Source organism: Delphinapterus leucas, chromosome 8 (assembly GCF_059928025.1).
Source record: "Delphinapterus leucas isolate spDelLeu-1000000601 "Yukka" chromosome 8, BTC_Dleu_Yukka2, whole genome shotgun sequence".
NCBI lineage: Eukaryota > Metazoa > Chordata > Mammalia > Artiodactyla > Monodontidae > Delphinapterus > Delphinapterus leucas.
The window spans coordinates 79,176,550-79,199,931 of record NC_143136.1 but is presented as its reverse complement, the minus strand read 5'-3'; the positions used below and the strand labels follow the sequence as shown (position 1 = coordinate 79,199,931).

The 23,382-nt window shown below is 40.8% G+C and overlaps 2 protein-coding genes across 3 annotated transcripts in view; one reads left to right on the top strand and one right to left on the bottom strand.

Moving 5' to 3' along the window:
• NMI (N-myc and STAT interactor) overlaps positions 1–7,744 on the bottom strand; it is a 15,820-nt gene extending 8,076 nt beyond the window's left edge. The window contains exons 1-4 of one of the 2 annotated variants that reach the window (XM_022569698.3): positions 7,524–7,743; positions 3,990–4,073; positions 1,204–1,300; positions 52–147 (exon numbers count right to left, since the gene is read on the bottom strand). In XM_022569698.3, coding sequence (XP_022425406.1) covers positions 52–147; positions 1,204–1,287 — 180 coding nt within the window. In that variant the 5' untranslated portion in view covers positions 1,288–1,300; positions 3,990–4,073; positions 7,524–7,743. Of the gene's footprint in view, positions 1–51; positions 148–1,203; positions 1,301–3,989; positions 4,074–7,523 lie in introns of both variants that reach the window. The other variant, XM_022569699.3, reaches the window with a different exon arrangement.
• LOC115802105 (uncharacterized) lies at positions 6,877–23,382 on the top strand. The gene is made up of 2 exons (XM_030760390.2): positions 6,877–7,663; positions 21,623–23,382. Exons 1-2 carry the CDS (start codon positions 7,223–7,225, stop codon positions 21,644–21,646), a joined length of 465 nt encoding a protein of 154 aa, XP_030616250.1. The 5' UTR covers positions 6,877–7,222; the 3' UTR covers positions 21,647–23,382.

Below are 23,382 nucleotides of genomic sequence, written 5' to 3'. Positions count from 1 at the left end.
GAAAAATGGGGTCTGTGAAAAATGAGATACATAAAATAATTAAAGAAGTACCTGGGAGTTCCTTGTTGTCGCTTGCAACTCAGCTTCAAGCTTTTGGATCTCCTCCTTTAACTGAGTATTTTCCTTTTCAATTTCACTAATTAATTTCTAAAAATAAAAAGGAAATAAAATAACACCCAAAATTTAAACAGTCCCGACCTCATTTTTCTCCTTTTTTCTTAATATTTATTTATTTTGGCTGCACAAAGTCTTAGTTGTGGCACACGGGATCTTTGTTGCAGCATGTGGGATCTTTAGCTGCGGCATGTGGGCTTCTTAGTTGTGGCATGTGGACTTGTTAGTTGTGCATGCACGTGGGAGCTAGTTCCCCGACCAGGGATGGAACCCGGGTCCCCTGCATTGGGAGCGTGGAGTCTTACCCAGTAGACCACCAGGGAAGTCCCAGCCCCGACCTCATTTTTCTAATTAATTAAAGAAGCAAAATTTCTCTCACTTTGAACAAGGCAAAGAAAGACATTAGACAGTCTCAAAATAAATATGATCACGTGAATAATACCTTTGTCAAATGTTTTACATCATCACCTGTCGACTTTCTTACCACTGCCAAGGATTATTATCTCTATTATACAAAAAAGGAAACCACTTTTCACACTAAACCAAGGTCACAGAAATGTTTATAGTAGAGCAAGGATTGATACCCCTGTCTTCTGGATCTTAGTTCAGTGCTCTGTCAATTCCTTCCTAACTATTTGTGACTCCAATATGACTTTTAAGCTGCACCATAACTGTGGACATATGTTACTCTGGGGCAATTTAAAAATATTTTTTTCTGTGATTCCCACAGTATAGCTGCCTTGATATGCCAGACAGATCGCCTTGAGTAAGTGGTTTAACTACCTGAGCCTCCATTCCCTCTTAGGTCTAATTGGATAATTGCTAATGAAACTCTTAACTTCTAGGTGCAAATCAAAGAAGTGAGAGAGGAAGTGAAAAAGCAGCTAACACTGTAAGCTCTGTAAGAGAAAGAAAAGAAATATGATTCTTCTTGTCAGTCTTGAATAATAGAGGTAAAAAAACCTGAAAACCCTAATATTCTTCCAAATTCAACATAATGTTGGACAAAGACATATGAAACATGCCTCGCTGCAAAAGTAATAGATGTAAGTTAATTTTTAATAGTACTCAGTAATTTTTCCTTTTTACCTGGTTTTGTTCATCTTTCATAAATTCTTCAGCTGGCCCATACTCCTTAAGAACTTGTTTTTTGTTATCTTCATCAGTTGCCATGATTCCCTAATTACTATAAAAGGTAAATACTTTAAAAATAGTACAAACACACAAATTCAAGAAGAAAAAGTAACTTTTACCCTCTTACAGAAGAAACATCTCTTCTTTGCTATATGTTATTTCCTATCACCGAAGTCTTTATTATCATGAGGATTATATCCAAAGTCTCTATTTCAAATAACTTTCACACCTATAAACATATAAAAAGGTTCTAAAAATTCTTTGCTTTTCAACACCGTAAGAGAAAATAATAGGTATTAACATTCCTTTGTAGTTCTCATTTCAATCATAATATGATGCTCCATTTTAAAAGACTATTATTTTGGTCTTCTAGACTTTTTCAAAGGTTTTTATTTAAATATTTAATTCTCCCTATTATACTCTCCAAATGTAATGGAGTAAAAAGACCTCCAAACACCGTTCTTCTATGCGTACAGGGGTTTTCACAAACCCTCCCGAGTTCATACACTTGGACAGGAAAAAGACTTCATCTTTATTTCTAATAACCTCTGATTGAAACTTAGCATTCTCTTCAAATATGAATATAGGCAACAAGCCACATAGTATTTGCAGCCCCTGTGACAAAAGTCACCAAGACGGTACAGATATTTTCATAAAATATTTTAACTCTTCCAGATATCCTGAAACATTGCTTGTGTTTAACCCTGCTTCAAAATTATGATAGTTATTAAACTCATGACTAGGTCTTGTAATAAACTGTAGTATATTGATATATATTACTATATTAAATATTTGCTTTTTAAATAACCTGATAATCATATTTCAATATAATTGGTTTCCTTTATAATTCTATGTATTTTGTTTTATACAACTTAAAAACTTTATTTTGAGAAAGGCCCACAAGCTTTTTCAGACTGGCACCAAAAAAGTTAAGAAACATTGCCTGCATATCAATTTACTAAGATGGAGTTATCCCAAATATCAAATATCCCAAATATCAAATATGACACAAGGATTATCACAACAGTTATTGTTTTAGAAGCACAGTAATAATGTGTCTGTTAATACAATCTTCCAAGATTTCAAGTGGCTAAGTTCTCACTATTCCTATAGAAGAAACAGAAAAGACATGTATTCTTCTCTAAACATAAAATAGAAGACTAGCAGAAAGTTAGTCATGGCTTAGTTTACTCAGTGTGAACACAAGCAGTGTCCAAAAAAAGGGGTCATATGGTAGTTCTACTTTTAACTTTTTGAGGATCCTCCATACTGTTCTCCATAACGGCTGCACCAATTTACATTCCCACCAACAGTGCACAGGGGTCCCCTTTTCTCCACACCCTCTCCAGTATTTGTTACTGTAAGGTCGGATCTTAACAAACGGCACCGCGAAACAGAGGAAAGCTTCAAGTGAGCTTTATTAGCGAGCGCACCCGGGCGAAGTTCACTGGTCCGAGAGAAAGGGGCCAGAGAAGTCGCACCCGGGCGAGGGTTGGGCAAGATTTTATAGGGGAAGAAGGGAAAGGGGTGTGGTGAATCTGGGAGGGCGCAGGGTATTCCTTATTTGGTGGTCTTTCCGGGTATCCTGGGGGACCGTTAGTCCCGCCCCTCGAAAGGCGGGAAGGCTGGGCCGGGTTCAAAGTCCCCAGGTCAGTTCTTGGAACTGGGTGGTCCGGAAAGTCTCCAGGTCAGTTTCTGGAACTGGGTGGTCCGGAGAGTTTCGGTCTGATGCAACCCGTGAATCTGATTGTGTTCCCCTGCCTCAGGCCAGTTGGCCTTACAGTTACCTCTTGTCTTTTCCATGACGCCCATTCTAATAGATGTGAAGCGGTATCTCATTGGAGTTTTATTTTTTGGTTCTCCTTTTTTTTTTTTTTTTTTAAATCTCTCATTTTTTTTTTTTTTTTTTTTTTGCGGTACGCAGGCCTCTCACTGTTGTGGCCTCTCCCGTTGCGGAGTACAGGCTCCGGACGCGCAGGCTCAGTGGCCATGGTTCACGGGCCCAGCTGCTCCGCGGCATGTGGGATCTTCCTGGACCGGGGCACGAACCCGTGTCCCCTGAATCGGCAGGCGGACTCAACCACGGTGCCACCGGGGAAGCTCTCCCTTTGCATATTTATAATCACGTTCTCTGACAATGAAAAACCTGACTCAGAAAATCAAAAAAAAAAAAAAATGCAAAGGGAGAAGAATAGAATGAATGCTATGAATTGGAACTGGAGATATCAGCATAATCTCATGATTTCTGATATGTTGATAGAAAAGTACAGAAATTTAAATATAGATATAAGTGTGTGAGTGTGTGATATTCCCCAGTTCTGTCTGCTAAAAGGGCCTGGAAACAAAGACAACAGCAGTGAGCACATCTAGCGCCCAGAATTTAGTTTCTAGTACCATTCTCAGCTACCAGGAACCAAGGCTATTCAGAGAAATGGCTGCTTCTAGAAGTAGGACAGGAAAAGTACAAGGCAAGCATCTTATGGTGTCAGAAAGCAAGAAGTGCTCAAAGAATGATGAGGATATGTCACAAGAACATAGAGTCCACCTTGATGAGGTTCTCACTGGACAAATCTGGGAATCAATTAAGCACAGAAATAAATAATGACAGTAATAATTAAATCCACTGAGCAAAACAGAACTATGAGTCGGTAAACATAGCTAGCTAGCTATATAGGTAGATAGATAGATAAATTGATAGTTTTGTGAGGAAAGGACCATTTAACTAGTTTCAAAATACTTACCCACAAGTACTGCAAACCAAAATCCAGTGCAATCTCAATCATTTAGGTGTTCTGAGCACTCACCAGTCCTGGCATTGACAAGCCCTTGAAGGAGATCAACAATTTCAATGGGGATAAATATCAGTTTGCCCTTTTGCTTTGAACATGTCAAGCTGACCTACAAGAATATAAGCACTGTAAGGGCTATGATTTTTGTTTTGTTCTCTAAAGTATGCTCTAGTTCATCCAGAATGCTACCCTAACAGTACCCAAAAAAGTGCCGGGGATATAGTCCACACTCAAGAAATGATTGTTTTTAATTGAGTTAAAATTTCCTTACACTGAACAACCTGTTATTGCACTTCATATAAGTGGAATCATTTGGTATGCACCCTTTTATATGTGCTAGAGTTTTAAGCTCAACATGTTTTGGAGACTTGTCCTTGTTATTGCATGTATTCGTAGTTTGTTCCTTTTTATTGCTGTGTAGTATTCCATGCATGGACAGCCTACAAGTTGTTTATCCAGTCTCTCGTTGGTGGGCTATTTGGTTATTTCTGGTTTGGGGCTATTATGAATAAAGCTTCTCAAAACAAAACAAACAAAAGAAATACTTCTCCACAAAACACTAATTTCAAAGGGGAAAAGAATAACTTTACAGTGAAGAAGCCAGGCGGACCACACCATAATGAAGTAATCAAAGTAAATAATGAGATACATCAAAATCATCTGACATATGATAGGCACACCGAGAACACAGCATGACTCCTATGATATTCCTGCCAAAGATGCATGAGCCGAATCTAAGCAAGAGGAAACATGAGATAAACTGGCCTGTTCTCTTCAAAAGTGTCAAGTTCATGAAAGCCAAGGAAAGACTGAGAAACTGTCCCAGGCAGGAGATTAAAGAGACATCACAACTAAACACAATGCATAACTCTGAACTGGGTCCTTTTGTTATAGGATATTATAGGGACAACTGGCAAAATTTAAGTTAGATCCAAGGATTAGATGGCATAATGTATCAATATTAATTTTTCTGATTTTAATCACTGTATTGGAGTTACATAGAGAACATCTTTTTTGTAGGAAATAAATACTCAAGAATTCCAGGGTAATTGGTCATGAAACCTACTCTCAAATAGCTCAGGAAAAAGACAATTTTTTACTTGCAGATTTTCTGTAAGTTTGAAGAGTTTAAAAATAAAAAAGGTATATATAAGTAGCTCTTTATTGCATTAACAACTGCAGAGTCCTTATAACGGTATTCATCCCAAGTCTTACACAATCTAACCCCAACTAGTCTTATTTAGACAACTCCTGGACCAAGTCCCTTAACCACACTGAACACTCTAAGGGTTTCTCTTCTCCCTCCTGTCCCTCAATGTCACATCCTTCGTCCCCTTCCAACCTTAACCTCCACCTAATGAAACCCTACTGTTCAACAACCATCCCAAATTCCCCTCCAAGTTCTTGAAGCTTTGTCTGATTCCCCCAAATGATTTTACTTCTCCCGCTATTATCTCTTTTGGGGAGCTTTATTTGTGTACCTGTGTCATTTTCCATGACTAGATGGTCATGACCTTGAGGCCAGGGACCACGTCCATTCTTCCTTGTATCCATTCAGAGCACAATACACATTCACACACTGAAAACACTCAATATTTATAGAATTGTGCAGTATCTTGACTGAGGTATTTATTCAGCTCAGGACATCCCAGGCATGTGAAGTTCTCTTATTACATTTCCAGAAAGCAGAAACTGCAACATTATTTAACTGTTTTTTTAGTCTATATTCTTAATATAGACTAAGAATAATAATAAAGGCTTGTAATAAAGGCTCTCAATAATATATTTAACTCATATGAATGGTCTACTACATAATACTCCCAGGACTTCTTACAGCATATCTAGTAACTGGATACTTTCCCTCTTTGCATAAATGGGATGTACAGTAATAGCTTTCCTTTTATACAGTCAAATGGTAGGCAGAATAATGGTCCCCTTAAAGATGCCCACATGCTAACCCTCAGAATCTGTGAATATGTTAGGTTACACTGCAAAGGAGAATTAAAGTTGTAGAATGAATTAAGGTTGCTAATCAGCTGACTTCAAAATATAACGATCTTGGACTTCCTTGGTGGCGCAGTGGTTAAGAATCTGCCTGCCAGTGCAGGGGAACCGGGTTCGATCCCTGGTCCGGGAAGACCCCACATGCCGCGGAGCAACTAAGCCCGTGCACCACAACTACTGAGCCAGCGTGCCGCAACTACTGAGCCTATGTGCTGCAACTACTGAAGCCTGCGTGCCTAGAGCCCGTGCTACGCAAAGAGTAGCTCCTGCTCGCCACAACTAGAGAAAGCCCGCATGCAGCGACAAAGACCCAACACAGCCAAAAATATATATACATATATATAAATACAAAGATCTTCCTGGATTATTGGTGGGGAAATAATGTAATCACCAGGGTCCTTCTTCAAAGTGAAAGAGGAAGGCAGAAGAGTAGAATCAGAGTAAGATGTGACAACAGAAGACTAGTCAGAGAAATGCAACATTGCTGGCTTTGAGGATAGAGAAAGGGCACCACTGAGCCAAAGAAGGTGAGCAGTCTACAGAAGCTGGAAAAGACGAGAAAACAGGTTCACCGCATTAGCCTCGGGGAAAGAAGGCAGCCCTGAAGATGCCTTGATTTTAGCCCAGTGACGCCCAGTTGAACTTCTAACCAGCAGAATTTTAAGATAATAAACTTGTGGATTTTAAGCCATTAAGTCTGTGGTGATTTGTTATGGCAGCGAATGAAAAAACCAGCACAAATCACCTATACCAATTCACCACCTATTTCCCTTAATATACTCACATCACCGTGATGCCCCCTCCACCCCACCCCCACCCCCACCCCCACCCCGCCTGATAGAAGCAAATCTTCCCATATGCATGCCTGGCGGCAAAAAGAAAGGAAATGAGAAGGAAGGAAAAAAGGAGGTGGTGATGCACAAAGTTGTTTTTGTTTTGTTTTGTTTTTGTTTTTTAAACTTCTGCATGTTGTATAGATAGGGAAACATCGCATTCTCTTTTGGACGTCTCTTTCAAGAAAACCCCTGCATATTCTGAAAAGTGAGGTACGGCTGCCAAAACCTGCTCCTCCTGCCAACAGAGTAAATGTCCTGAAGGAATCTGTTTTCCTAACAGCTGTCTCCAGAGACACTACAAGAACAGTGGGGAAACACAAACCATTTTAAGTTTCAATTTCCGAAATGAAGCAAAGCAAAGGAGACGGGGTCAGAGGCCGGGACGGCACAGAGAAGGCCCCGTGGGCCGGGGGCAGGCGCGTCCCCTCGGTGGCTGTGTGGTCCCCGCGACCCCGGCAGCGGGCAGCGCAGGGGCGCAGCGCTGGGGCTCCGCGCCCGGCCCCCGTCCGCCCCCGGCTCTCCGCCGGGCGTCTCCCCGCAGGAGGTCCCGAGTCCCGCGGAACCTGCCTCGTCGCCATCCACTGCCTCTCCAGCCCTGGACCACTAGAAGCGGGGATGGCAGGAGGGGAACGGGGCACCCACTCACCCGCCTCGGCCCGCCGAGCGCCGCGCCCCGGTTCCCGGAAACCTCGCTGGCGGCGCGCAGGTGGAGCGTCCGCGGGAGGCGCTGAACCTCCGGGCCCGGCTGGCGCTGCCTTGTCCAGAAGAGCTTTGAGCCTTTTTCAAGTGGGTGTCCCCCAGATCAACAGTTTCGTTCCTTTAAAAAAAGAAAGAAAGAATAAAAGGAGAAGAAAACTACTCAAATGATGATTTTCTTTAAATCTAGTCACTGCTTGAATACCAAACCTGGTGTCTCCAATGATTAGTCACTAACAAGTTACACCTATTTTCACTTTCGATTTTTAAAACGTATTGGTTTTGTTTTTGTTTTGAGGGAATTTATTCCCAAAGTATTCCTTAAGTTTCCATAGACATCATTTTAGGACATGCTTTAAAAACTACTCCTTTGTATGTATATTACAGGACGTGTTTTTGGAAAAAGTGGATAGAAACCAAATAAAGTCAAAGTGGGAGTCTCTCATCAGATTGTAATGGTAACTCTCGTTGTAATTTATTGATCATTATAACCTTAATCTACAAATCTTTGCAGCCAGCACAAGGTCAACTTTTGTGTACAGGTATTTCTTTTGCAACTTCCCAGGAAGTTGGGAAAGCTGTGGTGTTCAGTTGGTTTCTACGACCTGTGTCCCTTGAAAGTTTTCTTATAATCATTTTGTTTTGTTGTGAAGCTTATAAATAAATACTTCACTAAGTGTGATCTTTTCCTTTGAAATGGAAAACATCTGGTTGACTTCAAAAATTGCATTGTTTCTGAATCCTACACAGAGAACCACCCCACAGCTGCACTGGCTGGTAAATAGAGGTCAGGGAGGAGATGTATCAAAATGACCTCCAGGCATAAATTCTAGTTTACAGTGCTGTGTATTCATATATAACTGATATATAATCTGATAAAGTGAAATATTAACCAAAGTCAAATTCCTTTATATCAAGAATATTATATGCATTTTCAAATAAATTATTACATTGAGATATTTCCAAATGATGTAAATATCAATAGGTTTTGATTGCATGCCACTCCTGAATTAAAAATTGGTTTGCTCTGCAAAGGGAAAAGGAAATAAACATTTACAGGTGTATTAAATATTCACCTTTTCTATGTAAAAAAAAAAGAATATTGATGGCAATCAGTTTAAAGTGGCCTTTCTAAGTGAAGAAAATAAAGTGGTGCATAGACACTTGTACTCATCAGCCCAGTCAAAATAGTACAAAAACTCTAACTGTGGCAGCCTGAGAATTACTTTTGGTCTCCCTTAAAATTTTGTTTTTTATTTTATTTAAATGTATTTATTTATTTATTTATTTAATTTATTTATTTTTGGCTGCATTAGGTTAAAAATTTGTATTTTTTAAATTTTGTTTTTTATTTTATTTATTTATTTAAATTTATTTATTTATTTATCTAATTTATCTATTTTTGGCTGCACTGGGTTAAAAATTTGTTTTTTTAATTTTTGTTTTTTATTTTATTTATTTAAATTTATTTAATCTATTTTTGGCTGCGTTGGGTCTTCGTTGCTGCATGAGGGCTTCCTCTAGTTGCAAGCAAGCAGGGGCTACTCTTCGTTGCAGTGCACGTGCTTCTCATTGTGGTGGCTTCTCTTGTTGCAGAGCAAGGGCTCTAGGTGCGTGGGCTTCAGTAGCTGTGGCACCCGGGCTTAGTTGCTCCACAGCATGTGGGATCTTCCCAGACTAGGGCTCGAACCCGTGTCCCCTGCACTGGCAGGCAGATTCTTAACCACTGCGCCACCAGGGAAGCCCCTTTTATTTTATTTTTGGCTGCACTGCAAGGCTTGAGGGATCTTAGTTCCCTGAGCAGGGATTGAACCCTGGCCCATGGGAGTGAAAGCGCTGAGTCCTAACCACTGGACCACCAGGAAACTTCCATCCCTTAGAGATTTAGAGAACATGAACTCTAGAGGTTACTTAGTTCAAACCTCATTTCTTCTTTTATCTTATTTTTGTTTTTTATAAGAAGATACTAAGCAACAGGACCATGACCAGAACAGGACTCATCTAAGATTGACTCCAATCCTGTTAAAGGACAAAGGATACAGTTAGTAGGGAAGCCTTTGGGCCGCCCACATGCTGAAGCTGAGCCATGTGTAACAGTCTGAACTCAAGTGAACTTCAGGTCCAGTACTCTGCAAAGCGCAGGGGTTCCGAAGATGAATAGGCAGCTCCCAGATATGTATATATATATTTTTAAATTTTATTTATTTTTGGCTGCATTGGGTCTTTGTTGCTGCGCAGGCTTTCTCTAGTTGTGGTGAGCGGGGGCTACTCTTCATTGTGGTGCGCGGGCTTCTCATTGCGGTGGGTTCTCTTGTTGCTGAGCATAGGCTCTAGGTGTGCGGGCTTCAGTAGTTGCGGCGTATGGGCTCAATAGTTGTGGCTCGTGAGCTCTAGAGTGCAGGCTCAGTAGTTGTGGTGCATGGGCTTAGTTGCTCTGCAGCATGTGGAATCTTCCCGGACCAGGGCTCGAACCCGTGTCTGCTGCATTGGCAGGCGGATTCTTAACCACTGCGCCTCCAGGGAAGTCCCAGCTCCCAGATATATTATTGTTAACAATCGTAATTGCGATGATCTACTGAGAACTCCTAGACATTTTATAAACCTTTTATGTTTTGCCAACAACAATATGAGATATAGGTATTATCCCCATTTTGCAGATCAGGAAACTATGGCTTAAAGTGCTGACCCAAAACCAAGCAATTAATCTGTTATGACATTGATATCTTTCTCTACTCTCAACCATGAAGTCAGTCTCCACACTATGTTCTACAGGGCATGAAAAATGAGGGAATTCTATGGGCAAGTATGATTAGGAAATGCCGCATACTGGATTCACACTTGGGAGATTCACAATGCACATCCGCATGTTGAGTTTTGAGAAGTATTGCAGGGAAAAATTATAGCATACATTTAAAAGTTTAACTTTATTTAATCTTGAATTTATCAAATTCATTTGACCACTAAAGCCTTTATTTTCAAGGAGCAGCTATTAAAATCTTGAAAAGTTTCTAGTGGGGCAATTTGAGTAATGCTTTACTAATGATTTTAATGATTGAGGACTTGCTTCCTCAAAATATGGCACCTTGGCATATTGACTATTTTAAGTGGAGAGTTTGAGAAAACAGTGGAAGCAAGACGGTCACTCTGACCTTCCTCCCCACTACCATCCTTCTCTGAAATAGTTCAAAAAGCCTCCTGTGAGAAGTGCTCACCCTACACCTGTGGGAAAGGAGCATTCTTATCTCCAAAGACAAATGGACCCAGAGAAGAATCCTTAACAAACCAGCTTTGCTAAGTTTTCTCCAGTTTACTTCAATTACCTCATACTCTCTGACCTATCATATTCTTCCATGACTATCCTCTCTTCATCAAACCTAGCATAAAAATACTCAGTTCTAGGGCTTCCCTAGTGGCGCAGTGGTTGAGAGTCCGCCTGCCGACGCAGGAGACACGGGCTCGTGCCCCGGTCCAGGAAGATCCCACGTGCCGCGGAGCGGCTGGGCCCGTGAGCCGTGGCCGCTGAGCCTGCGCGTCCGGAGCCTGTGCTCCGCAACGGGAGAGGCCACGACAGTGAGAGGCCCGCGTACGGCAAAAATAAATAAATAAATAAATAAATAATACTCAGTTCTAACTGTTTCCGTGCGTCTTCATTTCCTTATGAAGACTTCTGTGTCATGTAAAACTTATGTTAAATAAATTTGTAGGCTTTTCTCCTCTTCATCTGTCTTTGTCAGTTTCATTTTCAGACCCAGCCAGGAACCCTAAGAGGGTCAAGGAAAACTTTTTCTTTCTTTCTATCTATCTATCTATCTATCTATCTATCTATCACACACTCAATAAATATTATACCGCACATGAGATGCCTTGAACATGTCATGTAAATCTACACTGCCATGATATGAGATGTATGTTGTGTTAGAAATTTATCTCCCCACCAGATGGCAATGGGCTCCTCTCAGGCTTCCCTATAAATGCACCATCCCCACACACACCAGCGCTACATACTGTACCATGTGTGCTATGAAGTGTGATACTAGTAGTAGAACACCAAGGAGAAAACAGCCCCCCTCTACCTCAGGAAGTCAGGGAATGTTTTCTCCACAGAAGAGGTGAAGATTGAGTTGACTCTTAAAGGTAGAGGAAGTGAACTGAGACCAAAGGTCAGATGAAAAATCCCAGAGAGGCATCATGAGTTTAGTGGATATGCAAATCATGAGAAAACCACCTGATATCTATTATATTATGCTCTTTCTTTTAGAAAAGGTCTAGCACACCAAGTTTATGCTGCTAGTTGCCAAGATTTTGGTAATCCTGTTTGCAGTTCATCCTTGGGGAAGTTGCAACATTTATACTGTGCCCAGCATTGTGACACAAAGGAATTAGGTAACATCATTCTCATTTTCAAGAGGTTTGCAATTGACATATCAGGAGTAAAGGACTGTTGCCAAGAGAGTAGATCTTAAATACTCTCACCACAAAGAAGAAATGATAATTACGTGACATGATGGAGGTATTTAGCTGTGGTAATCATCTGACAATGTATAAGTGTATCAAATCAATATGTTGTATGCCTTGTTCACCTTAAACTCACACAATGTTATTTGTCAACTGTATCTCAACAAAGCTGTAAAAAAATAAATGAAATAGTAGACAACGGGCTTTTTTAAAAGCAAAGGAAAATAAATATTCTATCCCTTACTCTCTATCAGGCAGGCAGTACTATATAGTTAAGAGCATGGTTTTGATATGAGATGTTGGTTTGAATACCAATTTCAAGTTACTGAAGTTTCCCAGCCTCATTTTTCTCCTCTGTAGAATGGAGCTGTTGTGAATGAGATACTGCTACATGTCAAGGTCTAAGCACAGTGCCTTAGCCAGGATAAGTATTCAAGTAGCTAGACACTGGTGGCCCAGGTAGCTGTTACCATCTTATACCTGGGTGAGAATTTTTTTTCCATTTTATTCTTGCACATTGCTTCTGCTTTGTCTTCCTACCTGATAAAGTACACTTAAGACAAAGACCATTTTTTATTTCTTTTGTGTCACCTGCAGTTATTAGTAAAATGACTATACTTAGTACTAGCAATATAAATATTATACCTATTTCTAACTAGTAGTTAGATACAAGAGTAGGAGTCAAATACTCTAGGCTCAATGTTATAACTCCTTTGTATAGGTTTTCATGTTAGTGTATGAATAAGTTTGTCTAAGTGAACAAAATATTGTGAGCTAGATCAAATATTTATAAATAGAAGTTTATAATAGAAGTTAATCCAAGTAAAATAATAATAAAATTAAAGAATAGAGGACATTACCTTCTAGAATCATGCCTGGGCCACTGATTTATCATATAAACATACTTGATCAGTCAGAAAATTCTGTTTTGTTAAAGTATTTAGAGAATAAAGCTACTGTCCTTGGACAATGCCGGAAAGAACAAGTAAGTGTTTTGCTCGTGAAACAGAGGTTCAAAAATAAAAATTGATCCTTGATATCCTTAACATATCAAGCAGTAAACCTCAATATTATATTATGGAAATTATTTTAAGAGAATCTGAGGATACGGCTGATGTTTTCCTGCTTTGCTTGCAAACTGAATACTGCTTTTTTTAAAAAATTAATTTATTTTATTTATTTTTGGCTCTGTTGGGTCTTTGTTGCTGTGCACGGGCTTTCTCTAGTTGCGACGAGTGGGGGCTACTCTTTGTTGCTGTGCGCAGGCTTCTTGTTGCCGTGGCTTCTCTTGTTGCAGAGCACGGCCTCTAGGCATGCGGGCTTCAGTAGTTGTGGCGCACGGGCTTTAGAGCGCAGGCTCAGTAGTTGTGGCGCACGGGCTTAGTTGCTCCATGGCATGTAGGATCTTCCGGGACCAGGGCTCAAACCCATGTCCTCTGCATTGGCAGGTGGATTCTTAACCACTGCACCACCAGGGAAGCCCCTGAATATTGCTTCTGAATTGGCTATACTCCAATATAAAATAAAAAGTTTTAAAAAAAAATGAATACTGCTTCTGACAGAATTCTCTCAGGGTGAAGTGATAGTAGGATAAATCCAATTGTTTGGCTTGAACTTAAAATCACAGGGGAGGAAAAGCTTAAAGAAACTTGAGATTCTCAGAATGCTTAAAAAGAACATAGCTTTGGAATGTTGGAAAAATCAAAATATTAAATTCTGATTATGTTCTCACCAAAAATCCCAAATGAGAAAGAATCGGGCAAAGCATCCAAGTAAATCAATGTAGCTCCCCAGGGAGCTCAGCAGTTAAGAGAATATGCACAAACATAGTGAAAACAACTAAAAAAAGTTACTTTGCTTGGACTTCCCTGGTGGCGCAGTGGTTGAGAGTCCGCCTGCCAATGCTAGGGGACATGGGTTCGTGCCCCGGTCCGGGAAGATCCCACATGCCGCGGAGTGGCTGGGCCCGTGAGCCATGGCTGCTGGGCCTGCGCATCTGGAGCGACGGGAGAGGCCACAGCAGTGAGAGGCCCACGTACCGCAAAAAAAAAAAACAAAAAAAACACAAACATATCAGGCAAAAAACTCAACTTTTTAAGTTAAATTTGTTTTCAATTTGTTCTTAGTGTACCTAGATATATGTAGGGGCATAATTTCTACTAAGATATATCTCAGTATAGTGTATGATTTCTGTTGAATCGTGTCCCAAACTCACCAGAAAGGGAAAATGTGTCTGTGGGTAAGAGGACGTCCTATAGACCAGTGCTTGTCAAACTTTAATGCCCATCCGAATCAGCTGGGGATCTTGTTAACATGTAGATCCTGGGAATTCCCTGGTGGTCCAGTGGTTAGGACTCAGAGCTTTCACTGCTGGGGCCCGGGTTCAATCCCTGGTTGGGGAGCTGAAATCCTACAAGCCATGTGGCACGGCCAAAAAAAAAAAAAAAAAAAAAGCAGATCCTGGTTCCATAGGTTTGAGGTGGAAGTTCTTCATTTTGAATGTTGCTTGGTGATGCTGATGGCGTGATGGCACTAGGTCTTGGACTATACTTTGAATAGAAAGGCTGTAGACTAACCAGTTCCCTAAAGAACAAAGAGGGAGCAGAAATGTTCACTCCAGAGTCAGGGTACTGTGTACTGTGTGGTTCAGCCAGGGAGCACAGGGCCTCTTCCTGTTTGCCAGCCTGGTGGCCTAGGTTCATGAGTAGAAGGAAAGGCATTTCTTGACATCCATGGTAGACAGGACAACAGCAGTTCCTTCCTGTCTTTCATGCCATCTCCTTCAGAGGACAAAGCCTCCTTGTCTGCAGCTAGGCTGTCATTACAGCTACTCTGAAATGGAAAGGAAGGAATAAGCCATGAGGGTGAATGGGTCAAAATGATGCAAAAGTGGAAAGAAGTAAGGAGAAGCCAGAAAAAAAGAACAAGACTAGTATATCCAGGAACACTGAAAGGAATATTCTTTTCTCTTTCATTAGTTATTCATTTCAATTTATTCTAAATAGTTTGCCCTGGTGTCCGGTGTAACAAGATAGAATGACTTCACACACAGGGCTCATTTTAACAACAAAATATCTTCATGGGGCAGTTTGATGATGTTGGACACATAAAACCAGAGGTAATTCATCCCTCTAAATGCTTAAACTCCTCCAGAAAAATTAAAAAGACGAACAGTCTTCATCCCCAATAAAAATAAAACAAAGAAGTGTCCCTCAGATCTTATTGCTTGGTGACTTTATGCATTGGAATAGAAACACCATTGCCTTTTGGGAGGTTGACCTCAGCTGTTTTTCAACCATTTGAAGAAAAAGAACTCTAATTTTGGTGCCAATACTCAAAGCAAAGCTTTCTCAGGTGGATGAACAGCAGCTGTAGCTGGCTTGTCATGGAAATTGCACCACCTTAAAATCACCAGGAGAACTGGGCTGAGTCTCTGTTCTGACCCTTACTACAGGGTCACACTGGTCACACTACACATTCACATGCAGTGTGTTCCCTGGAAATTCCTGGTGTTCCCTGAAAATGTGCAATGCATGCTACGGAGGGATTCTGGGCTTCCAAGACTTGCTTGATTGCTGCTCTAAAATTAGATAGAACAAGTAAGAACAAGTCAGTCAAACAAGTCCAAGATTCAATCATATTCTCTCTTTCTCTCTCCCCCAACTATTTTGTCATGTTATTTTATGAACTTTACATAAGACAGACAGGTAATTGTTGAGTGGCTTTTTTTGTGGTCTAGTCTCTATCCTACTACCCTGAACGTATCCCAAACAGCAATGCGATTTTCCCTGCTCTTCACTGGCTCCTTTCTGTAGTCACTAACCTGATCTGCCCTCTCCTAGGGACACTGTAACCAGATGGCCCAGGTTTCTTAAGGCTCCCTTTCAAATACTCTATCCAGTTTCATTCTGTGCCACAGCCAGTGTGTCTTTTCCTCCACACCCTCTCACATTAAAATTCATAGTTGAGGGCTTCCCTGGTGGCGCAGTGGTTGAGAGTCCGCCTGCCGATGCAGGGGACGTGGGTTCGTGCCCCGGTCCGGGAAGATTCCACAGGCCACAGAGCAGCTGGGCCTGTGAGCCATGGCCGCTGAGCCTGCGAGTCCGGAGCCTGTGCTCCGCAGCGGGAGAGGCCACAACAGTGAGAGGCCCGCGTACCACAAAAAAAAAAAAAAAAAAAATCATAGTTGATTGTCTAATTTTCACAGGAAAATTTTCATGATGGCTAACTTACATCTAGAATTTACCTTGCTAATGATTCCTTTTGTCCTTTCATCCTACACACCCCTGCCATATTATTCTTCTAAAAGTTCTGCTGTCATCGTGTCATTCCACACCTTAAGCATTTACAGGTGACATCTAACATATACAGCCCAAACTCCAGAGTGCAGTACCTACCCTCCCTCCCATGCTCCCAATCCCAAACTGTTTCCACAACAAGCTGGCTACAGCTTGTCTTTTTGACTTTATCGTTCACTATTCTCTTCTCTGTATCCAACCAAATTAGTCGGCTATCATCTAAATCCAGAATAGCCTTATCAACCAACTGGTCTTCTTTCTTTTACCATTTCCCTTTCCTGAGATGTTTTCCTTCTCCTTTCTATTATTTCAGTCATACGATTGTACACATGAACTCCTAACAAACACATATCATACCTTAAAGGCAGTGATGATATTCAAGATATCAATAACTGATCAGTATGGACACTGAACCATCAGAAGAGTTCTAGCCAGAAGGATGGAGTGGTGTCCTAGAAGATCTTTCTGGGCTAGGCATTAATCCTACAGTTACTGGATCCTAGAAGGTGGCGGTGGGGGGAGTGCTGGGAATTCCTGGGGGAGATACGGCCAGGGCAGTAGAGGCACTGGGGTGGGCTTGGGGGAAGACTGCAACCAACTGGCACAGAAATATTTCATTATTTAATATCTGATATGAACACCCAGGGTACAGTGGCTGAACACCAGTGTCAGGCTTTGCTGCTACATCTCCAGGCTCAAGTTCAGCTCCTGTCCAACAACCCCAGGAGTAGTGATCCCTCCCTCTCTAAATTATTTTAGCATGTTTTGCCCATACCACTTATTAGGTACATTCATAACCTTGCATTGTTAATTGTCTTTTGGGGGACTATTGTGCAATCCATCCCCAAAAGATGGTAATCTTTTCCAAAACAAGAGTTGTACTATATCTTTATCTCTCCCTAAATGTCAAATATAGTGCCTTTCTTGGGCAATTACTTATCCTATATTTATTAATGAAAATCGATTGAATGAGTAACTGAGAACCGATACACCATATAATGTGGTCATTTCAAATGACCTCACTTAGAGAGTGAGGGAGTTACAGACATCTTTGAGACTCTGATAAGAGCTAGAGACTCTCTTCTCAGAAATATCCATAGCAACACGAAATGGTGCATACAATTTCAGGTGTCTTACATATCCCCTAAAGCCATTCATAGATTCCTGGGAGTCCATGGAATCTAGGTTAAGGACCCTGGTTTAAAAGGAATGTTATAGAACCAGAACATCAACCTAAAGAATCAACTGGGTTTTGTTTTGCTTTGTTTTTGCATCTTCTAAGTACATTTATTCATTCCATGAAGGAAATGGCCCTTATACAGGTGTACAGTGACGTCCTATGTTTCCATATAACAGAGCTTGCTTAAATTCACAGCCACACTGTGTTTCACCTGATGTGCACTCTAAGTAAAGCTGGTTAATGATGGCTGTGAGCAGGCCCAGGACTTGAAGTTTTCAAAACTTTACTTCTTTTATCAGCACTCTTGATTTTATAAACGATGAAGCCCATCAACGCCATTCCTACCCAGATCTCCTGGTAAACTTGAGTACAGTAGGGCTTCGTGAGGGATCCAAACTTTTTTTTTTTTTTTTTTTGCGGTACGCGGGCCTCTCACTGTTGTGGCCTCTCCCGTTGTGGAGCACAGGCTCCAGACGCGCAGGCTCAGTGGCCATGGCTCACGGGCCCAGCCGCTCCGCGGCATGTGGGATCTTCCCGGACTGGGGCATGAACCCGTGTCCTCTGCATCGGCAGGTGGACTCTCAACCACTGCGCCGCCAGGGAAGCCCCTAATTTGGGTACTAAGTTAAGAGACTTAACTTGGGTGTTACCTTGGTATTCCAGTGAGAGGGCTATTTAGAAGATCTCATCCTAGTTCACCTCTTGGATCATGGTGTCTCAGTGCTATCCCCTTGCCTCTACCTGGAAGGCAGAAGAGCAGCAGGACCCACAGGCTTGCCGTAGTGGTCTAGTCTCCCCCAGGAATACGGTACTGCTGACTAAGGTTTCAGCTAAAGTGCACTCATTATCAGTTATACTCGTAGATGTCAGATGGCAAATGCCAGTAACAATCTGGAGTGGGACCATCTTTGGTTGAATTCATTAACAGGTACCACATGCCAAAGTGTGGCTAACTAAGGGGGAAAGGGACAAGTGAAGAGGCAAGATCACTTTGCCTTAGACAGAACTTTGTTCATCAGGGAAAGCAATCTTGGCACATAAACTAAAGTGCAGACATGAGGCATAAAATAGTGAGATCATCGTCACTAAAACTCTGTGTGGAATTCACTCCCACCGAGGTACGCACCATGACTCAAAGAGATGGGACTTCCATCAACTCCCCAAGGCAGTTAACTAGCCTCCTGTAATAAATTTCTTTCTGGAAGAAAGAAGAGCACTTATTTACAAGGGAAGCTGCCTGCTATGGTAGAGAAATGAGAGTCTAGAAAAATTACACTGTCTCATATTTCATACTGATTTGCTTCATTTCTTGGGAAAAAGTAGAAAATCTTTTATATACTATTAATCTTTGGGTTGGTTCCTATGTCAGAAACTTCTTCTTGGAGCTCACTACTACTACAAAGACATTAGACATGGATTGTGAAGAGAACCTCAAAAGCCAATAATATGGAAGAATAGGTCAATAAATGCTAATTAAAATTAGAGCCAACTGGGAGGGATAAATTGGGAGACCGGAATTGACACATACACTCTACTATATATAGAATAGATAACTAATAAGAATATACTGAATAGCACAGGGAACTCTATTCAATACTCTGTAATGGGACATCCCTGGTGGTGCAGTGGTTAAGAATCTGCCTGCCAATGCAGGGGACACGGGTTTGAGCCCTGATCAGGGAAGATCCCACATGCCGTGGAGCAACTAAGCCCGTGCACCACAACTACTGAAGCCCGCACGCCTAGAGCCCATGCTCCGCAACAAGAGAAGCCACCGCAGTGAGAAGCCCGTGCACCACAATGAAGAGTAGCCCCGGCTCGCCACAACTAGAGAAAGCCCATATGCAGCAACAAAGACCAAAGGCAGCCAAAAATAAATAGATAAATAAAATTAAAAGAAAAAAAATATATATATATAATACTCTGTAATGAGCTATATGGGAAAGGAATCTAAAAAAAGAGTGGATGTATGTGTATGTATAACTGACTCACTTTGCTGTACAGCAGAAACTAACACATTATAAATCAACTATACTCCAACAAAAAAAATTAATTAGAAAAAAATAAATATTGGGACCAACGCAAAAAATAAGTTAAAAAAATGTTTTAATTCACACACACAAAAAGATGTCCATCAAGAGATGAATGGATAAAGAAGATGTGGTACATATATACAATGGGATACTACTTGGCCATAAAAAAGAACGAAATAATACCATTTGCAGCAACTTGGATGGAACTAGAGATGATCATACTAAGTGAAATAAGTCAGAAAGAGGAAGACAAATACCATATGATATCACTTATATGTGGACTCTAAAATATAACACAAATGAACTTATCTACAAAACAGAAACAGACTCACAGACATAGAGAACAGACTTGTGGTTGCCAAGGGGACCCAGTGGGGAAGGGATGGAGTGGGAGTTTGGGGTCAGCAGATGCAAACTATTATATATGGAATGGATAACAACAAGGTCCTCCTGTATAGTACAGGGAACTATATTTAATATCCTGTGATAAACCATAATGGAAAAGAATATATTAAAAAAGTTTATATATGTATAACTGAATCACTTTGCTGTACAGCAGAAATTAACACACACTGTAAATCAACCATACTTCGATAAAAAATAAATTAAAAAAAAGTAGAGTCAACCTATGCTTTTCTGGCCATAGACCAAAGTAATATTACTGAGAGGCACAAAAAACAGTAGATATTTTCCAAGAACTGTTTGGAGAAATTACATCAATTCTCTGGACACACGTAGAAGAGAGGATGTGCGATAGAAGAGGCTGTGACTCAGCAGCAGCCCTAGTTTTCATCTGCTTTGACAACTGTGATGAGATATTGAGGTGTCTGAAAAGAAAAGATGAATTCTCTCTACAGCATTCTGCAGTGCCCTGCACCACAGGTGGGTGTATCCTCACCGAAAATACTGTGATGATAACGTAAGATTCAGGGGTGCTCGGGTGGTGCAGGAAAAGAGCGTCAGGAGAAGCAATTTCCCTGCTTTTGTGCATCTAATTTACAACAGGCTCTCCAATCCAAGTTACAGGAAGCAAGGAGTTGGGGTGAGGAGGGTGGGATGGTGGGGGGAGCAAAGAGTTACTTGACTGTCTTCTGCTGTTTCTTGATTTATGGCAATCCCTGTGTGTGAGTGAGACACACAACTTCTCTCCAACCATCTGTCTTGGTTATTGGGCACAGAGTCGAAGTAGTATTAGGCCTACCGTTTTAGCACTTTTGTCCACTCTCTCCACCAAACGGACATCTGGCCATTGCGGGAAGGGTGATTACGGTGATGCCTTGTACACAGAAGTGACCTGTGAATACTTGTTGAATAAGGTAATATGAACCAACTTATGGCCTTGACCTCACTCTTTACCTATTTACTCCACAGCCCTGGCCCTAAGATGCCCTGCTCCCTGAGCGAACACCAGCTATGTCTGAGAGGAAAAAAAAAAAAACAACTCAAAGAATTCTAGGCTGTCAAAATCTGGAAATGTTAGGAAACTTTCAAGTGAAACAGTAGTAACTTTTTCCAGGCCCAAAAAGCAGAAGGCCTTGACTGTGGGTTACAGGTTTATCATTAGAAAATGTTTAGTAAGATGAATGGATAAACGAAATGCAGTATATACAGACAATGGAATGTTATTTAATTTTAAAAAGGAAGTAAATTCTGACATAAGCTACAACATGGATGAACCTTGAGGACATTATGCGAGGTGAAATAAGCCAGGCAAAAATGGACAAATATTGTATGATTCCACTTACATGAGGTACCGAGAGTACTCAAATTCGTAGAGACAGAAAGTAGAATCATGGTTGCCAGGGACTGGGGGATGGGAGAAATGGAGAGTTAAGGTTTGATGGGTACAGAATTTCAGTTTGGGATGATGAAAGAGTCCTAGAGATGGATGGTGGTGATGGTTGCACAGCAATGTGAATGTACTTGATGCCACTGAAATGTATGTTTAAAATGGTTAATGGTAAATTCTACTTATATGTATTTTACCACAATTAAAAATAAAAACTGTAGTCCTATTTGCATGTGAGTTTTTGTATAACATTGTAAAATGATGTAAGATCAATCACTGTTTTACTGTTTTCAGATGCATGGGAAAAAAGAAGACTGATTTGTGTATCTAGCATCAAACTCCCCCTTATTGGGAAGTGAGCTCAAGTTATTTCATATGGGAATTCAAGAAAGAGAAGGCTCAGGATGTTGTTCATTCCGTGGAAAAGTAAATAAAAGAGGAGGAGGAAAAGAGAGAAGAGGAAGGAGGAAGATGAGGAAGAAAATGACTCCTGACCTCAGCAATCTTCTTTCCTGCAAATTCAAGTTTCCACACACATAGACTGCGTACCCAGCTTTGGATCCAAGATATAAATGCAACCACAAGTTCCCACACACATAGACTGCGTACCCAGCTTTGGATCCAAGATATAAATGCAACCAGGTTGAAATATGACTTTCCAATCTAATTCCCAGAACTCCCTTACACTAGCTTACATCAGCCATTGCAGTCTGGTTAGGCTTAGAAATTCCTGTCTCCTGTCTTCATTCACAGAATCTCAGAGTTGGAGAATTCAGAGGTCATGCGGTCCAACTGTCAGCCAGATGCTTGACTCCTCTCTATACAACTGTTCCTTCAGTAGGGCCGGCATCTTACTTACTTGACCTTTCACTCATTTTTCTCAGTTGGGCTCATAGAATAATTTTACAAAAAAAACACTACTTCCAGGAAAAAGAGGGAAAAGAAGAAATAAGCACACTCTAAACTAAAAGTCAGGTTTTTCTCACTTATTAATTTTATCTTAAAACAATATTAAAATGCAAATTACAAAACATTAAGTCTAATGTGATGCCACTTTTGTCCCCTCCCAAATATGTGTGTGTATACATAGAAAAAAATTCCCTACAGAAATATATAAAGTTTCTATGCAAGTAGTCATGGGTGCTCTTTATTTTCTACCTTTATTTGTATCTTCTAATTTTTATTCAATTAAGGTGTATTTTTTCTTCAATAAACGAGGGAAGTATCTATAAAGTATGTTTATTCTCACAAATGAACAGAATTGAAGTGGTGATTAGTTATCTAATGATACAAAACAGAACAAAAACCATGAATTAATTTTGAAATGTACCTGGGAGAATTTGGTCTAATCAAAACAAATGGAGTGAAGGAATTGGTGATGGCCTCCTGTTTCCAAGGACAGAGAGATTAGTATTAACAGGATCAAAACTAAACCACAATACATAAATTTGATATTGAAGATAACAGAGCACAAAATGCTGAGGTATCATCTGAGACAATTGTCGTTTTTCTCTTTGCTTGAGTCTCCACCCCGCTCCTTTATTCAATACATGTTGAACTTTAGGGTTTGTTGTATGTCAAGCATGGTGCTAAGCCTTGAGTAGGAATTCAGAGATGACTAAGACACGATCCTTGCCCTCAAGGCACTCACACTTTTCCTATTTGGCTAGAAAAGTGCTCCAGTAGGCAACCTGATGTTTTTCTTAGAAGGTATTTTCAAAAATACTTTGGCTACCCAAGTCCCACTGTCTCTCCACGCCTCACAGTCACTGATGCCCCTAAAGGAAAAGCCTAGGAGCTCTTTTTGTGTTGGAATCTTTAACTTCTGATATTGCTGGCATGGGTAGATCCCATGTACCTCCTGCCGATCTGTTTTGGTGTCCCAGACTTACTAAATATTGGTAGCCAGGGCACTCCCTTCCTCAAGGAAAGACTCAGTATTTCCATGGACATCCTCCATCCAAGGACACACTCTTTTCCACCTTTACATTCTGTTCAATAGCCATAATCAAGATCTTTGAGTCTCCTTCTACACGCTTTTCTCTCATGATGAA

Coding starts and splice junctions, on each gene's coding strand:
- LOC115802105 (XM_030760390.2), top strand. CDS start 7,223: ATGAAGCAAAGCAAAGGAGACGGGGTCAGAGGCCGGGACGGCACAGAG. Junction 7,664..21,622: donor GAGCTTTGAGCCTTTTTCAA/GTGGGTGTCCCC, acceptor TACTGTTTTCAG/ATGCATGGGAAAAAAGAAGA.